This window comes from Mus pahari, chromosome X (genome assembly GCF_900095145.1).
Source record: "Mus pahari chromosome X, PAHARI_EIJ_v1.1, whole genome shotgun sequence".
Lineage (NCBI taxonomy): Eukaryota > Metazoa > Chordata > Mammalia > Rodentia > Muridae > Mus > Mus pahari.
This window is the reverse complement of record NC_034613.1, coordinates 28,987,373-29,006,940: the sequence shown is the minus strand read 5'-3', so window position 1 is coordinate 29,006,940 and position 19,568 is coordinate 28,987,373. Positions and strand designations below refer to the sequence as shown.

The following is a 19,568-nucleotide window of genomic DNA, read 5'->3' as shown; positions in this document are numbered from 1 at the left end:
GTGGAAGGACTTTGGAACTTTGGGCAAGAAGATCGGTGTTAAAAGCTCTGCAGGATGTTGTGTAGGAGCTTGGAAGATAATGTTTGAGAACAGTACAGAAGATGGAGGCCTGGCTTGTGAAATTTCAGAGGGAAAATTAAAGACTCTTTTCAGAGCCATTGTTCACTTTATTGTGAAGATTCTGTGGTTCTGGTTAGGTAGGGCTGAAGAATCAGCTGTGATTAACAAAATACCAGAACTAGTAAAGTGAAACCTTTGTATTACTGGGACTATTGATGCTGGTTAGCTGGAGCTAAGAAATTAGGGGTGACTAAGAAGAGACCAGCATCATTGAGGTGACATCTTCTGGGAAGTGTTTTCTGAGAGCACAGAGGCGGTGTTCCAGAGATAGCCAAGGTTGTAACTTATGCTGTGGCTAGACTTAGCAATGTGTAAGAGTTACCCAGGTGGTACTGGTTTTGAAGGCATGAAGAGGTCACTCAGAGCAGCTGAGGCTCAGCACTGTGAGAGGCCATGGAAGGCCATTGGTGAAGGTGCAGCCTCAGATGCAATTGATGGCCCAGGACTGAAGGGGTCATGCAAAGGAGTTGAGGCTTGGCACCATGAAGAGACCCTATGAGAGGCTATTGTTGAAGCCAAGTTACAGTGGAAGACAGCAGTGGTTTGGAGATGTCAATATCATGAGATGACTACCAAGAACAGCAGCAGCAGCAGTGGAGAACCGGCATCTGGAGCCTAGAAGACAAGGTGTGCTACAAAGGGCATGGCTGGAGAAGTGACCCATGCCCTTGGAGGAGCCCAGAAGATCATTAGTTGGATCCCAGACATTGTATGGTTGGAGATTGATTTTTGCTTTTGATTGTGACTGTGCCCTGATATTTTTCCCTCTTAAAGGAAGTTTTTTAGTGAAGCCCACAGTTAAGAGACTTTAAATTTTAAAGTACTTTGAATTTTAAAAGATACTGGATATTTTTAAAGGATTGAACTTTTAACATATAAAGACTGTGGGGCTTTTAAAGTTATTTAGATCTTGGAGATGAATAAGAAACTAAGGGTTGAGGCTTACTAGTGATATGTTTGTGTGTCAAGCTGACAAGGGGTCAATTGTACTGGCTAGTTTTATGTCAACTTGACGCAGGCTGGAGTTATCACAGAGAAAGGAGCTTCAGTTGGGGAAATGCCTCCACCAGATCCAGCTGTAAGGCATTTTCTCAATTAGTGATCAAGTGGGGAGGGCCCNTTGTGGGTGGTGCCATCTCTGAGCTGGTAGTCTTGGGTTCTATAAGAGAGCANGCTGAGCAAGCCANNGGAAGCAAGCCAGTAAAGAACATCCCTCCATGGCCTCTGCATCAGCTTCTGCTTTCTGACCTGCTTGAGTTCCAGTCCCAACTTCCTTTAGTGATGAACAGCAATGTGGAAGTGTAAGCTGAATAAACCCTTTCCTCCCCAACTTGCTTATTGGTTATGATGTTTGTGCAGGAATAGAAACCCTGACTAAGACAGCTGGGCAGTGGTGGCACACGCCTTTAATCCCGGGACTTGGGAGGCAGAGGCAGGCGGATTTCTGAGTTTGAGGCCAGCCTGGTCTACANAGTGAGTTCCAGGACAGCCAGGGCTATACAGAGAAACCCTGTCTTGAAAAAGCAAAAAAAAAAAAAAAAAAAAACCTTTAGAAGAAGGTACTAAATTGTGGAATTATTTATGAAGAGAATGATAACTCCAATTAATTCCAAAATAAACAGAGGGTGGTATACACTACCCAATGATAGGGTGACTGCTGAGACACACACAGAGAGAGAGAGAGAGAGAGAGAGAGAGAGAGAGAGAGAGAGAGAGAGAGGATCATTATACTATTTTATATAATCATTTTTAAAAAGAAAAGAAAAACTGACCCTCTTCGTTTCTTTTTCTTTTCCTTTTTCTTAGCCTTCTTTGCTCTTCTTTTTGAATCTTCATCTGCAAATTAAGGCACATTATTATTGAAAAAAAATTCTGAAGTTCAAAATTGTTAAACAATTTTTATTTTAACAGATATTCTATTATCACGAATATTCTATTATCACAAATATTCTATTATCACAAAATTCATTCTAACATTTATTAAGCCTTGCCATAAATTATACTAGGAGCAGGAGTCAAAGAAATTGCAGTCATGGACTAGTAAGATGGCTCAGTGGTAAACGCTTACTGTCAACCCGATGACGTGAGCTTGAACCCTAGAAAGCTATGATGGAAGGAAGGAACCAATTCCTCTAAGCTGTCTTCTAAGCTCTCCACATACTGCCTATTGCATGTATGAGTGCACACACACACAAATGCATACAATAAATAAATGTAAAAAATTAAAGTCACACTAGGTATTAATTTATTCACTGCAGTGATGACATTGGTTAAGTGGGAATATGCCCATTTCAAAGAGGTACATATAGAAATGTTTAACCAAGGAATGATCACTTAACATACTTTGAATAACAATTCAACTCCCCTGACCCTCATATTTTAAGCAATGTGTCAAAATAACGGAAGTTAATAATAATGATTAACATTATTCCCTTTATTTTCCTGAAAAATTGTTAAAGTTTCATAGTGAGAAAAAAACAAAACCAAAAAGAAACAACTCTGTATGTGTGGCAGAGGAAGATTATGTCTTCCAGAATCTCAGTGGAATGAGAGATGCTAATAAAATGAGTGTGACAGAGAAAAGCAGGGGGTGCTCTGTGGATCCACAGGAGTCTGAAAACCAGCCAGTGCACCAGCAAGATGGCTCAGTAGGTAAGGGTGCTTATTGCTGGGCTTGGGGACACTAGTTCAATCCCCAGGACCCCCACGGTGGAAGGAGAGAAACTCCAACTTCTCAAAGTTAATCTCTGATTTCCATACATATACTGTGCTGTACACATCCACATACAAACATACATCTACACAAAATAAATGAATAAAATGTAACCTAAAACATGACTGGTTTGGGAAGGTAACTGAGGAATGGTTGACAGGGTTCCCTCTTAAGCTACTTGGTTTTTTAACTCAGTTGATTACAAAAGCCCTGCATGTTCACTGCTGCACTGAGTAAACCAAGGTAGATGCAGGGAATAACTGGCTCTGAAGGCATCGGGCCCACTATACCACGTGACACACACTAACTATTAAAAACTGCAATATACAGGCAAATGGATGGGACTTGAGAGTGTCATCCTGAGTGAGGTAACCTAGTCCCCAAAGGACATGCATGGTATGCACTCACTTATAAGTGGACATTAGACACAAAATACACGATACCTATACAGACCCAAAGAAACTAAACAAGAAGGAAGGCACAAGCGAGGATGCTTGAATCTTAGGAGGGGGAATAAAACAGTCATAGGAGGCAGACAGAGGAAGGGAACTGGGAGGGAGAGGTGACTGGGTAGGGAATGGGATAGTTCAGGATCAGGTGTGGGGAGGGACAGGACAAAGGGAGAGGGGTAAGAGAATGAAAGGAAATCTGCAGCATGAAGGGAGGCATCTCAAGGACATGCCAGAGACCTGGGGTAGAGAAGCTCACAGGAGTCAATGGGGGCGACTTAGCCGCGATTCACAACAATAGGGATATGGAACCTGAAGAGACCACCTCCTATAGCCAAGCAGGAACCCCAGTGGAGCAATAGGGACACCAACACACCCACAAAACTTGTGAACCAAAATTTATCCAGTCTACAAGAAATGCAGGGACAGGGGATGGAGCAAGACTAAGGGAATGGCCAACCAATAACTGGCCCAACTTGAGACCAATCCCATGGGCAAGCACCAATCCCTGACACTATTAATGATATTCTGTTATGCTTGCAGACAGAAACCTAGTATAACTGTCCTCTGAGAGGCTCCACTCAGCAGCTGACTGAAATGGATGCAGAGACCCACAGCCAAACACTGGAAGGAGCTCAAGGACTCTTATGGAAGACTTGGGGGAAGGACAGAGGCCTCTGAACAGGACAGTAACTCCACAGGAAGACCAACAGAGTCAACTAACCTGGACCCTTGGGGCTCTCAGAGTCTGAACCACCAACCAAAGAGCATACATGGGCTGGACCTGGCTTTCCCCCCACCACTACATATGTAGCAGATGTGCAGCTCAGTCTTCATGTGGGTCTCCCAACAATTAGAGTGCAAGCTATCCCAAAAGCTGTTGCCTGTTTGTAAATTCCATTCCCCAATAAGACTACCATGTCTGGACTCATGGCAAAGGATTGTGCTTAGCCCTGCAGAGACCTGATGTGCCAAGGTGGGGAGATACCCAGGGCTACGCCCACCCTCTCAGAGAAGACAAGACGGGATAGGAGAGGAGGGACTGTGTGAGGAGAGAGCCAAAGGAAGGCAGAGATTGGAGATGTAAAGTGAATTGAAAGATTATAAGTAAATAAGTAAATAAATAAATTGGAATAAAAAACTAACATAGCCATAATTACAGTAATAATTCAACAAATGTTTAAAAAGCCGAGGGGCTGGAGAGCTGGCTTAACAGTTGTGAGCACTGGATGCTCTTCCAGAAGGTTTGGGTTTGATTCCCAGCATCCACATGGTGGCTCACAATTGTCTGTAACATCAGTACCAGGAGATCTGGCATCCTCTTCTGGTCTCCACAGACATCAGGACTACACATGCTGAACAGACATGCTTGCATGCAAACATGCATCCATAGAACATGTTTAACAACTATAATCCACTGTAGGATTTGCAGAATGATATGGCTTTCTTACCACTGGAGTCTGGGTCAGATTCAGAGTCACTGTCGCTATCTTCAGAATACTTTTTATGTTTTCTTTTAGATGACCTTTTCTTTCTCTTTTTCTTGGCTCTTTCTTTTGAATGACTAGATTTCCTTTTCTTCTTCTTATCATCTGTTGTAAGTACAAAAGGGAAATTAACTTCGAAAGAAGTATTTCTATATTTGAATTACTGAACAGGAATAGCTATTTGGTAGTTTGAGTAAAAGCAAAGTAGTTCAATTACTTATAAACATACTTTTGAAACTTATGAATGAATAAGTCCCTTATTTTATAAAATTACCTTCTGAACTAGATGCTGAAGTAGTGCTTTTCTTTGGTTCTTCATCCTCTACTGGTGTATGTTCATCAGAGCTGAATCACAGAAAATGATTGTAAGAAATATGAACCATAGATATTAAAATATATACTTAAAATTTTCAGTAACAGTACTCATTGCCTAGGAACCTTTAAAGGCAAGCATTTTTTGAAATATTATTATGATTAAAATCTTATATTATAAAAAATCTTATATTATTATTATCATCATTACATTTTATCTTATGTATATAGGCATTTTGCTTATATGTATAATTGTGCCCAGTCCCCACAGAGGTCAGAAAAGGCATCAGGTCTTCTGGAACTGGAGTTACAGAATAGCCTCTATGTGGGTGCTATGGTTAAAACCCAGGGTCCCTGAAGAACAGTCAGTGCTCTCAACAACTGAACTCTCACTATAGCCCCCAGAGGCAAGCATTTTTTGCAAGAGTATATTCAACAGTGTACCACCTTCATAATAATAAAATGGTATATTTACTTAATACTTTTAAGTTTACACAGTACCATTAAAAAAGAAACATGTAATATTTGTATTTTCAGAAGAAACTCACAAGTTAAAAGTTGAGAAATATAAAATATAAGATCAAGAAAGGACAAACATGAAGGTTAAAGGAAGAGTTTGTGATTTTATTATTATTTTTTAGCTGCAGAAATCAAACCCAGACCTACAAAAGTCCCAGGTGACAAAATTGCTTCATCCCCAAGCTACATCCTAGCTCCATACTTTTATTTTAAGTAGGTAAAGAATATGTGCTAGAACAATTCCCATCTCCCCAGAACTACAGATTTTGCAAAATAAATTCCAAAAGTAAGTTTTTTGTTTTGGGGGATTTAGAAATATTATTTTTTTACATTTCATTTGTTTAGAGCATTGGCAGCAAGCAACTTTACCTGCTGAAGCGTTTCATTGGTCTGGACAGTTTTCTTTTGAGACAGGGTCTCAAGCCCATCCTTGGGTTGAACTCTCTATGTCGCTAAGGATGACCTTTCACTTTGACCCTCTTGCCTCTACCTCTTCAATCCTGGGATTATAAATCACGCACTATCATGCCTGGTGCATTTAATGCTAGAGATCAAGCCCAGAGTCTTAAGCATTCTGGATAAGCACTTTACCAGCTCTTATGTAAGTGTGCCTTGCACCTGCAGAGAACCTGAGTTTGATTCCTGGCACCCATGCTATGTGGCTCACAATCACCTATAACTCCAGCAGCTTCAAGTAAATCTGATGTCCCTGGCCTCTGGAGTCACCAGCACCTAGATGCACATACCCATGGAAAACCACATAACACACAAAACTAAAATAATAAAACCAGCTAGACATGATGTATGCCTTTAGTCCCAGCACTCAGGAGGCAGATGAAGGTGGATCTCTGTGAATTTGAGGCCAGCCTCATCTTCACAGGGAGTTTCAGGCCAGTCCAGAGCCACATAGAGAAATTTTGTCAAAATAGTAAAGATTTTAAAAATAATTCTTTGAGACAGCCTTTAAAACATTAAAATGCTTTGGTGGTACCAAAGGAGTGTTCTCATATTGTGTCATCTTTTCCTTTAAAGTTTTGAAGATCACACATGGAATAACTTAAGTATTATTTACCAAAATATTGTTAAGGGTTTCTTTTAACTCCTGTTTAATGCGTTCAAGTATCTATAAGAACAAGTTTCACATAATACTGCTTGATTGCTCTGACACAAATTATAGGTTTCTTGTTAAGTAACACATCTTCAAAATCGAAGAGTGGCGCTGGGCATGGTAGCACATGCCTTTAACCCCCACAGGCAGACCTCTAAGTTTGAGGACAGCCTGGTCCACAGACAGCCAAGGCTACACAGAGAACCCTTCTCTCTTGAGGTGGGGTGGGGGTGGAGCATGAAATAGGAAGAAGAAACTTCTGAGTAGCAGCGAAGACAAAATAAATATGGGGGCCAGCAAGTTAAACATGCTTGCTGTAAAGCTGGAAGACCTGGGTGTGATCCTTTGGATCCATACTGTGAAGGGAGAGGAACTTCCACCTGTGTGCTACGGTACACACATGTCCCCCTCCCTATAGAATATTAAAAATAATTAAAAAGTAAATAAGTATAGAATAGTAAAAAGCACATGGCCTTCAGAGTATTAGATATAGGAAGCTTTTTTTTTTATTATTCTTTTCGTTTTTCGAGACAGGGTTTCTCTGTGCAACCCTGGCTGTCCTGGAACTCACTCTGTAGACCAGGCTGGGATTACAGGTGTGCACCATCACTGCCCAGCAGGAAACATTCTTTAAATGCCAGTATATTGATGTTTAAAACCCTTGGTGACCTTAATGAAATTATAAAAGGGATATAAACAAATGGGATGAAGACATGGCTCAGTGGTTAACCACGTCGGCTCCTCGTGCAGACGACCCAGGTTAAGTTCCTGGCACCCACAGAGGAGCTCACAACCATCTGTAAGTTCAGCTTCAATGCTCTCTTCTGACCTCTGTGGACCCAGGGCTTACAGGCAGTACACCTATACATACTGTAGGCAAAACTTATAAATGTTTTTTTCAAGAAGTTTCTAAATAGGATGCCAGTTATTCACTAAGTCCCCAGATCAATGAATGGGACCTGGTACAGCAAAGGAAAGCAGCTGAGTGAATTGACAGCTTATAGAATGGGAGAAAATCTTGCTACCTATTACATCTTACAGAGGAGGATACCAAGAATGTATCCTCTGAGAGATGGCTCAGTGGTTAAGAGCACTGGCTTCTCTTCCAGAGGTCCTGAGTTCAATTCCCAACAACCACATGATGGCTCACAACCATCTGTAATGAGATCCTGTACCCTCTTCTGGTGTGTCTGAAGACAGCGGCAGTGTATTCAAATATATAAAAATAAATAAATCTTTTTTTTAAATAAAGAATGTACAAGAAACACAGAAACCTAAACAAGAAATCAACACAATTGGTAAATGAACTAATGAAATGAACAGACAGTTCTCTAAAGATAAAATGGAAATGGGTGATAAACACACACAAAAAATGTTCAACCTCACTATCCATCAGGGAAACGCAAATGAAAACTACACTTAGTCCATCTTACCCCACAGTCAGAATGACAGTCATTAAGAAAGCAACCAAGACGGAGCAGAGACTGGAGGAATAACCATCCAGAGACTGCCCCACCTGGGGATCCATTCCACAACCACCAAACCCAGACACTATTGCAGATGCCAACAAGAGCTTGCTGACAGGAGCCTGATATAGCTGTCTCCTGAGAGGCTCTGCCAGTGCCTGACAAATACAGAAGTGGATGCTCACAGTCATCCACTAGACAGAGCACAGGGTCCCCAATGAAGGAGCTAGAAAAATGACCTAAGGAGCTGAAGGAGTTTGCAGCTCCATAGGAGGAACAACAATATGAACTAGCCAGTACCTCCAGAGTTCCCAGGATCTACACCACCAACCAAATAAAACACATGGTGGGACTCATGGCTCTAGCTGCATAGGTAGAAGAGGACGGCCTAGTCAGTCATCAATGGGAGGAGAGGCCCTTGGTACTGTGAAGGTTCTATGCCCCAGTATAGGGGACTACAGGAATCAGGAGTGGGTGAGTTGGGGAGCAGGGAGGGGGGAAGGGGATAGAGGATTTTCAGAGGGGAAACTAGGAAAGGGGATACTATTTAAAATGTAAATAAAGAAAATATCTAATAAAAAATTATTTAAAATTAAAAAAAAGAAAGAAAGCGACCAAGAACAAATACTGTTGAGGATGTAGAGAACAAGGGACACTCAGTGGGGATGTAAACTAATTCAGCTTCTGTGGCAATCGGTATAAAGCTTCTCAAAAACCAAACCAAACCAAAAAGACCCTCCACAGAATGTGTCACAGTAGTCCTAAGCATCTGCCTGAAGGACTGGAAGTCACCACATCACAGACACCCTCACATAGCAATGGAAACTGTAGCACTATCCAGTGACTCGGTTACCTGACCAAACTAGGTAGCCAACAACAGAGGAATAGATGTAAAATGTAGTATGTGCACACACTGGAAACATTTTCAGTCAAAAGAAGAATGGAGTTGCATCACATAGGGGAAAATGAAGGTTACAGGAAATAATCATATTGAGCAAATTAGGCAAGTCTCAGAAATATGAATTTTGGGCTGGCAAGATGGCTCAACAGTTAAGAGCACTGACTGCTCTTCCAAAGGTCTGGAATTCAAATCCCAGCAAATACATGGTGGCTCACACCCATCTGTAATGAGATCTGACTTCATCTTCTGGTGTGTCTGAAGACAACTACAGTGTACTTACATATAATTAATAAATAAATAAAATAAATAAATCTTTTGGGCCGGAGTGAGCAGAGGTCCTAAATTCAATTCCCAACAATCACATGAAGGCTCACAACCATCTGTACAGCTACAGTGTACTCATACATAAAATAAATAAATCTTTGAAAAAAAAGAAATACGAATTTCATGGTTTACCCCATTTGTGGTACCCAAATTGCATATAGTCACATAAAAAGTCATGTATGTATATATAAAATGAAAGAAGAAACTGTTTCGGGAAACAGAAGGAACACACGGGGTGGGGATTATGGGTAATGAACAATGTTAGGGGCCGGGGAGGTAGAAAAAAAGATCACAGACCATATTTGACTTCAAATTCTGACCCTACATACACATTCACTCAGGCACACTCATTTTTTTCCCAGCTGAGTAGTCCCTTCCCACCGTCAGGAGTGCCTTCTCAGGAAAATGCCTCCATTTGTAATACTTTAAAAAACTCTTTGTTATGCTAACACCTAGCAGTCTGATAGTGGGTTAGTAGAAAAAATAAATAAAAATATATTATTTTTAATAATGCATCTTTCTGAGTAGGAAACTGGAACTTTGTGCGGTATAATTTAAAGACAGCAATTAAGCCAGGCACGGTCACCATTCCAGCAGTCAGGGGCGAAGGCAAGAAGATTGCTCGAGTTCGAGTCCTGCCTTGGCTATTACATAGAGTTCCAGATAGCCTAGCTTACAGAATGAGACCAGGTCTCAAAAAAAACAAAACAAAACAACCTCCACACACACACACATATAATGAGTGTGCTAAAATCTACTAGCAGCATCTGTAATCATTACCCATGTTCCATGTTTTTTTTAAATATAAGGGGTAAAATAGCATAAGTCATAAGAAAGCAAAAAAAATAATCTGGTAAGTACTTGAAGCTCTTCACTTAAAAATTTTGACAGTAGGGCTGGCGAGATGGCTCAGTAGGTAATGGCGCTTGCTGCTAAGCCTGATGACCTGAGTTCAATCCCTGGGACCCACATGGTGGAAGGAGAGAACTGACTCCTGCAAGTTGTCCTCTGACCTCTACCTGTGTATATACACACATGTACAAATAAATAAAACGTAAGAAGACATAATTAAAAAGTATTTGATTGAAGACCACGATGTAAGCAAATGCTATTGACATTTTAAAATGGCATTTTTTTTTTAACACACTTACTCTGGTTCAGGATTCTTTGGGGAAAGTCCCCAAACTTCAGGAGCTCCCAATTCTCCAATCCTCTCTCTTTCACTTAATCTCCTAAAAGAGAAATATTTAAATTGTAACTCAGTGGATGGACTGTTTCCTAAATGTATAATAATAAACGCAACAGAAGTCAAGTCTCCCAGTACTAGTTTCATCATATATCTTTTGAGACAGGATCTTACCATGTTGCCTAGGCTGGCTCTGAACTCCTAGGCTCATGATCTAGCCTGCCAAGTAGCTGGAGCTACAGGAACACCTAAATTTATCTATATGTTTAAAAAGTTAATAAAACTTGGTTTAAGCCAGGCGGTGGTAATGCATGCCTTTGATCCCAGCATTTGGGAGGCAGAGGCAGAGGCAGACAGATCTCTTTGAGTTTGAGGCTAGTCTGGTCTACAGAGAGAGTTCCAGGACAGCCAGGGAATAACAGAGAAACCCAGTCTGAGGGCAGGAGGGTAGGGGAGAGACTTAGCTTAACTATAAGCTCATTGGGTAGGATTTAATGTTCTGTTAGTAACTGGTACCAACTACAGAGTGTCTCAGCAACTGGGCAAGGGCATCCCTTTGCTGAATGTGTGGCACATGGTCTAAATGTCCTCATTTCGCTATAAAGTTTGACAGAAAGTTTTATATTTAAAAATAAATGCATTTGTTTATATATGTTATAAAGATAAGGAAATCTTGATTTGAAAACTTTCAGTTTTCAGGAACCTAGGAATTAGTGAAGAAGATAAAGATGAAAGGAAAATAGAGGGGATTCTAGAAGGAAGAAGCCTCTTACCTGACAGGGACTCTCCTCATGCTATCTATGTAAGATTGATTACTAGCTTTCCTTTTGGAGGAAGACAGTCTCTACTCTGGCTGGGGGAGGGGAACACTATTTTTATTTTATGTACGTGATTAATTCTGTTTTAACATTTACTACGACTCATCAACTTAAAATACAAACTATGGGCTGGAAAGATGGCCTAGGGGTTAAAAGCACATACTGTTTTGCAGGGGATTGGAATTTGGTTCCTAGCATCCTAGCTGGTTAGCTGTCAGCTGCCTCTAAGCCTAGCTCCAGGAGATCTCCCAAGACATCTACACTGACATGTACATGTCCATACACAGACACATGCATACATATAATTAAAAATATAATAAAAGTAACACTAAGTGTGGTGGTGGATGCCTAATCTCTCTGTCTGCAGCCAGCTTCATCAACGTGAGTTCCAGGACAGCCAAAGCTACACATAGTGACCTTGTCTCGATCCCCTCCACCCAAAAAAATAAATAAAATAAAAATAATTCTTTGAAGAAAAAAATTAGCCTGAATTGATGGCTTATTATGGCTTATTATGGCTCACATTTAAAAATTACTACGAAAGACATATAATTGGCTTTTTTTTTGACATCTTTGATCAAGAAAAAAAGGTATTGATAACTACACAGAGAGAGAGACTTGGAGAATTTTGTATTTGGTCAAAATGGATAATTTAGAAAAGGGGTACAACTGTTTGTGGCTGCTGGGGGAAGAATGCCTGCCCAGCCATAAAGAATACAGAAGTCTCATGCCTGTTGCTCCTGTAATATGTTAAAAATTCTCATTTTAAAACACAAAGTCTAAGGCCTAGTACCATGCCTAAGACATAATTTCAATAGACACAATAAACTTCATATCACCTAAAAGTATAAATGCAAATCTCATCCAATCATTTAACATGCCAGTAAATCCTTTACTTCTCTGAAATTAGATCTCATGGGCCAGGGTCTAGCTAGCCTTCAACTCCTAGTGGTTCTGACCCTCTCTCCAGTGTTGGGAGTAGAGACATGATCCTGGTTCAGCATTTGTTTTTCAACTGACACACTCCATGGGTACCATACCAGAGGTCTCTAACAGTTCAGGACTGTTTCACTTATGGATATTATTCCATCCTTAAAAGCCTTGTTACTGATTTCTGGGCCGCTGCTCCAACTCGGGGCCTCGGGTTTGCTAGGCAGGCATTCTTCCCATGAGTTACAGCTCCAGCTTTGGCGAATTTTTAATGACGAAGAAGATCTCAGAAAGGTCTCACTTGCCCAAAGACCACCCTGCTTCTCGGCAAACAAAACCTTCCTACTCACTCAGGCAGGCAATGCTGAAACTTGCCCGTTTTATTGTTATACTGTAGTTCTTCCCCTGCTGGGGGAAAAAAAAAAACATGAAAGCATCTCTCAACTGCTGGAAAGTTAGCTTGCCCCTCAATGCCTGTAATACTGGAAATTTTAGCATTTTGAAATACATAGTACAGGGCCTAAGACCTAATTTTAACAAGCATAATAAACTTCATACATATTGGATACTATGTCTAATGCAGCAATCTAAGTCTCTCCCAGGGTATCACTTTACCGCAGGCCTATGTTGAATTTACTCTGTGGTACAGGCTGGCCTCGAATTACTTGTGACAATCCTACCTCGGCTTCCTGAACGCTAGGATTACAGGAGTAAGACATCATGCCCAGCTTTTGAATTTAAATATTTCTTGAGGCATGGTCTCATGTAGACCAAGGCGGCCCTAAATTTGCTACGTCGATGGGAATGACAGTGTTCTGACTTCCCTCAAGAGCCTCACAGATGTTGCCACTAAAGATTTGTGAGTCTTTTTAAACTAAGAACTCCCATTAGAGGAGAACCAATCTCCTTCCCACACTAGTTTTCATGGTCAACACGGCTGAGACTTTTCCCAACATAGCCTCTCTAATTATTGTTTTTCCTCAGAGCCAATACTTAATTACTTAATTAATTACTTAATTATTAATACTTAATATACTTAATTACAATACTTCCCAATTCCCTGCAAAACGTTTCCACTGAAATAGCCTCCTATCTCAAATGTTTGTTTGTTCATGCAACAAGAAACAGCTGCATGTGTACCAAGAGGCAGGCACTACTAATTCTGTGATCAATAAAAGTCACAAACCTCTATTTCAGTTTAGTGAAGAATAAAGACAGGTGCACGGATAATGACACCAAGGCATACAATAGCGCTGAGCCTCTTACTCTCCCAGGAAGGGGAAGTAGGTAGTGGGGAACCAGGGCCCCTTATGAAGGAGTCTAGGGATGAATGAAAATGTAAGTTAGAAAGGATAAATTAAAAGGTCATGGGGTGAACTGAAGAAAGAGATGAAAGAGGTGCGAGGCGTTTGGGAAGCGAAATAAAACAGAAACAATGAACAAGCTGGACTCAAAAGCAGGCAGAATGGTCCCAGAGAGGCGGCGATCTCACTCACTTCTGCCGCAGACTCTCCTCCCTTTCCTTGTCCAGCAGGCTAGGCCATGGCTTGTCGCCCCCGTAGGGACGCGAGTAGCCACCATAATAGGCGGACGAGGATGCCGAAGCAAAGGGGGCACTCCGCTGCGCCGAGGGCCGTTCACGAGAACGCGATCGAGAGCGGGAGCGATAGGATTGGTTTCGGGAGCTTTGGCTGAAGCCACTCAGCGAATGGCTGAGGCCATTCCGGTCGCCGAACCGAGAACAAGAGCGCGAGCGAGACCGGCGACACCGCGGGGAGCGGGAAGATTTGATGGATTTGGGGCTCCGCGACAGACTGCGATGCTTCCCTCCGGAGGCCTCCCGTTCAGGGCTCCGCGAGCCCGAGACAGGAGCCATGGTGGTGGGAGCTGAAGCCACCAAGGGGCGGGACAAGGAGGCGCTCTCGCGACCCCCCAAAGGTCTCGGACACCTAGGGTCCTAGAGCTTGCAGCCAGCCAAGCCAGAAAAAAGCAAACAAACAAACAAAAAACCAACTTGGAAACAGTTCCGGGTACAGCGGTAAAGCCCTTCCCCCGGACCCAGAGTCCTTGCCGCCAACAGGAAGGGATGTGTGTGTCTTTATATAAAAGCCGGCCAGGAAACTGCGGCTACGCGCTCATCCAGTTCCTAGTGAGGTTTCTGAAATCTAAACTGCACTGCATACCTGAAAGAACATTGCGATGAAGGCGACAAGTATTTCACTGAGTAGCCATATAAGCAACGCCGCCAATTCTCCCTTTATTTCGTGTGGGATTATATTTGCCTGTGTATGCGGTGTGCGCGTATGAATCTGTGTATGTATTATAACCCCCACCCTCACTTTTCTTTTTTTTAATCCCAAGCAAACAGAAGAGGGTTTAACATGATTAGGGTTAAGCTTTAATCTAAGATCATTGTTGCCAGTTCACTTAGAAAGCATACATTCTGATAACTTCAGTCTGTTATACTCCGATTAACTTAGCGACCCAGAGGAAAATCTTAATACTTAGGTTCAAGCCACCCATCTCTACCAATGTCCCACAAAACGAAGTTATCAAGCCCCTTAAACTAGTCCACCATACACTAGCACAGCAAAATCTAAGGTATATGATTCATAATTGTATGTATTAAGTATTTTTAGGTGAAATAGCATTCAAATACTAATTTTGTTTTTAATTTTTTTGAAGTACAATTGTGTCATTTCCCCTTTCTACCTCCAACCATTCCTGTGTGCCTCCTCTTGCTGTTTTAAATTCATTGCCTCTTTTTCTTTATTTGTCGTTACATGTACCTGTAACTATAACTGTTGTAAAGTTTTCACCAGAGAAGACTGCTTGGATATGGGTTTTAGCCAAAAGAAAGTCAAGCACACACACACACACACACACACACACACACACACACAGGAGAGAGAGAGAGAGAGAGAGAGAGAGAGAGAGAGAGAAACGTGTCCTGGGTTCACATACTTCAGTTAACAAGAACAGTTGGCCAAAAGTGAAACTACAGAAGCAAAAAGGCAAGGTTAGAACCTTTAGGGATAGTCCTAGAACTGTGTACTTTGATAGATTGTGTCTTTTGTTTTAGCAGGTGATACTGTCTACATGCTGAATGTTACAGCCTGAATGGTACTTCCATCACGGAGTCAGTTGTGCTAAGGTCTGGGGTCTAGAGTCCTGTTACAATAACCTGCTCAGAGCATATATTAACTGTATGTTTATGATTTCAGGACTGACCATTTGGTATTGGGTAATCAACTGAGGGAAGACGATTTCTCCTGGCTCTTGGCATTACCTAGTTGCCTGTAGTTCTTTATCTAGGGTTAGAGCCTCTTGAGATTTTCCCATAATCTATCTGCTGGTGTCATCCTTGTCAGGTCTTTGCTTAAGTAGCCATGTTGCTGAGTCTTCAGTTTCCCTAACATTTCTAGGGGATGCAGTGTGAGAACAAACTTTTTGGTCTCTTACAGTCTTTCTGCCCACTCCCTTCCTCCATGATCCCTGAGCCGTAGATGCAAGGGTTAGGTTGCATATGGATCAGTTTGGGCTGGGCACCACAGGATTACTTGTTCTTTGTGATGAGGGCAATACATAGTTCATTGAGTAGCCACATGAATAACGCCACCAAATTTGATTTTTCTGTGGTGCTCTCTGTCTTTTGCAAAGATACGTTTCTTTAATGAGGGGTGATTGTTACACCTGTATATATGGGTGCAAGGATAAATATTTAGAATGCAGTTAAGAATTGTACTGGTTTAGTAAAGTGGTGGTTGTAGATTCTGTGCAAAGATCAATTCATCACTAGCCCTGGCTAGTCGGCTAGGTTTCTGGTATGAGTTATCATTTCCTTCTTGTTGAGCAGGCCTTATTTTATTTGGAAAGAATGAAAATGTAAGGAAGAAAAGGATGAATAAAAAGATTGTGGGGTGGAATAAAGAAAGGGATAGAAAAAGGTGTGAGGCAAGCAGGGAACAAAATACAAGCAGAAACAATGAATAACAAGCCGGACTCAAAGGCAGGCAGGCTCATCTACGAGAGGATGCAGCCAAGTAGAGATCTGCTGGTTACTTCCAGGATATTCATGCCTCTCCTGCACCCTTAGAAATACCATGCTGTGCTGGTTGATGTTGAAGTTCTTAGTTGTCATTGCTGGCATGACTATTGGTTGTTCTGGAAGTTTGTATGGCAACTTCTGGTACCACAATTGCTAGTCCTCAGGGAGGATGCTTTCAAGTCAAGCCAATGTGTATCATCTAGGTCCTAGACTACCATGTTTGGGGAGTCTCTCGGACTCCCCTGACCAATAACTCAAAGCAGGGGGTTCTTGCCAGGTCCAGCATGACTGCATAAGGGGTGTTGTGACACAGTTCCTGCCCCTGAAGCATTGCCAGGCTGTTGATCACCACATTTGCTGATTGACTGCCGTTAGCCTGGATCTGACCTGCTGTCTGACCTATGTGTTTTCAGTCTCTCCTTCTGGAGAATACACTTCCCCCATTACTCAAAGCTAATAACTCCATAATAAATGAAACAGATGTGGTTCTCAGGAATAAGGAATGGAGGTGGTCATAAGACTGTGGTGGATGAGGGACAGGCCTTGCCCTTGGTCTTGATGGCCATGGGAAAGGATCTAGACAACGTAACCACAGAGGCCATAAAAACCTACATGGCCCTTTGTAGAAATTACTCATAGCAAGACTTGGCCTTGAACTTGGAATTCTGTGAGGCAATGCAATGCACCCTATGGTTGAATGACTGCTGGATTAATTAGCCAGGATGAACTGGGGGATATCAAGGATAGAGAGTTAAAGTGGGCTCAAGAAGAAACGTCATGGATATAGAAAGAAGGAGAAATCTATAGAAAGCAAGGAAATGATAAATGGGTTTATCTTATAGGAGGAAGGCTCATACACGATTTAGAAACAAATATTATTAGAGAGCACATGAAGCCATGTCATTTCTAGGATGAGGAGACAAAGATTAGAGAATTAAAAGATGATGTACAATCATATGAAATGTTAGTACTTCCTTCTCCCAGGATTGGAGATGACAGTGCCTGGAGAGACATCGGAGAGAGCTAATGGCTTCACTTGCATAAAATAAGATTTATAAGAAACCATTGTAACCTTAGTAGTCTGTCACCTTTCTGTTCTTACATGAAAACAGTTCCTGTTTCGTGTACTGCTGTCTGCTGTACCAGGAAACCACAAGAGCTGTGCCCAGCTACTTGTGCAGAACAGGCTGTGTAAAAATTATAAGGAAATGTGCTTTTGCTTTGTGTTTAGCTTCTGTTTTAAGAAAGCAGGGGTTGAAACTAATAATGCAGTGTTTTTAGAATTTATATAGATTTAAGAATTTCTAAAAAAAGAATTGCCGGGCGTGGTGGCGCACACCTTTAATCCCAGCACTCAGGAGGCAGAGGCAGGTGGATTTCTGAGTTCGAGGCCAGCCTGATCTACAGAGTGAGTTCCAGGACAGCCAGGGCTATACAGAGAAACCCTGTCTCGAAAAACCAAAATAATAATAATAATAATAATAATAATAATAATAATAATTAACAATGGTCAAAGCCTTCATGATATATAGCTTTAGTAAATAAAAGACTGGGTTCAGGTTCTCAGGTCAAAATAAGTCATCTCCTTTGAAATGTAAGAGAAAGTTGTATGAAATGTTAAATGGCAAAGGTTAACCTTATGTTGAATGTATTCTATGAAAAAAAACCAATTAGTCTGTGGTCAATGGCCTAAGCCAGAATTATGTGGAATTATGCTGTCTTAGGGTTTCCATTGCTATGAAGAGACACCATGACCAAAACAACTCTTATAAAGACAAACATTTAATTGGGGCTGGCTTAGAGTTTCAGTGGTTCAGTCCATTATCATGGCCAGAAGTATGGCAGCATCCAGGAAAATGTGGTGCTGGAGAGGGAGCAGAGTTCTACATCTTGATCAGAAGGCAACCAGGAGAGACTACTTCTTTTGTGTGGAATGTAAAACCATGCCAGGAAGTTTGGTAAGGTCAAGACCCTGAGACTCAGTGGGCACACACCTGAGGCTTAGGTGACTCCCAGCTCCCTGCCAGACTCTTGACTTGAAACATGTGCCGTGTGCCTCACATAAAGAAAGGTGTCCTATGGTCATGTAGGCTCAAGACAGAGTTTTCCATGCTAATGAGGTACCTAGAGGCCTGGAGGGCTTAGTCAATAAGCTTCCCTTTCCAGACATTTCTCCCTGCAAAAGGAATTTAATCTCAGGTCCACCTTCAAAAATTGGGTATGGTTTTATGAATCCATTTTCCACCATGACAATAAACTGTTTAGAACCGTGGACTGTCTCTTTTCATCAAGATTCACCATGGGGAGCCATGAAGAAGGCCTACAGAGCCTCAACTTAGTTCTCCCATAAAAGGCCTCTCTGGGGGCTGGAGAGATGACTCAGTGGTTAAGAGCACTGGCTGCTCTTCTGAAGGTCCTGAGTTCAAATCCCAGCAACCACATGGTGGCTCACAACCATCTGTAATGAGATCTGATGCTCTCTTCTGCTGTGTCTGAAGACAGCTACAGTATAATCACATATAATAAATAAATCTTTAAAAAATAAAAACAAAAGAAGTCCTCTCTGCACTCCCAACTACAAAAGCCACCAAGCCTACCTCCATCAATCCAAGGACAATCACCCCGTGAGACAAGCTGGAGTTTTCCTTTTCCCCCATCCCCAGGCTAGACGATGCCCCTTGCCTGTGGATGCCCCACCCCACCCCGACTCCATTCTCTGCTCTTCCACGAATCTCTCAGCAGCACCTGGATATCCAAGAGTCTAAGAACCCCAAGGCCCTGGCTTCGTTGCAGGCCCGGAGACCCCCAAACTAGCTCTGGCTTTCTACATCTCAGACTTTGCTTTCCCGTCCCTGGAGTGGTGCCTTCGCACTTCTGAACAGCCCAGTTAGAGTAAGCACAGTCAAACTTCTCCAAGTGACTGTGCCCTGTGGCAGGGTAATCTTGGGTTAAGCCCACTTCCACAGTTTAAGCACTTCTTCCAACAAGGCCACATATACCCCAATACGACCATATCTCCTAGCAGTGTCACTCCCATAGACCAAATGTATTCAAACCACCACATATGTGTTGTGTAGCAAATGCCTCTGAAATTAAAACTTTCTATTTTGGAGGGAAGCTCATTAAGACACAGGATGTTCTAAAGCAATGGTTTTCAACCTGTGGGTTAAAACCCCTTTGGGAGTTA

At 41.9% G+C, this 19,568-nt stretch overlaps 1 protein-coding gene across 1 annotated transcript in view; it reads right to left on the bottom strand.

The window, feature by feature from the left end:
• Positions 1 to 14,427, bottom strand: part of Nkap (NFKB activating protein) — a 25,013-nt gene extending 10,586 nt beyond the window's left edge. Inside the window, exons 1-5 of the mRNA XM_021187889.2 lie at positions 13,830 to 14,427; positions 10,551 to 10,631; positions 5,044 to 5,114; positions 4,734 to 4,874; positions 1,893 to 1,956 (exon numbers count right to left, since the gene is read on the bottom strand). Coding sequence (XP_021043548.1) covers positions 1,893 to 1,956; positions 4,734 to 4,874; positions 5,044 to 5,114; positions 10,551 to 10,631; positions 13,830 to 14,209 — 737 coding nt within the window. The 5' untranslated portion in view covers positions 14,210 to 14,427. The remainder of the gene's footprint in view (positions 1 to 1,892; positions 1,957 to 4,733; positions 4,875 to 5,043; positions 5,115 to 10,550; positions 10,632 to 13,829) is intronic.
• Positions 14,428 to 19,568: the final 5,141 nt, after the last annotated feature.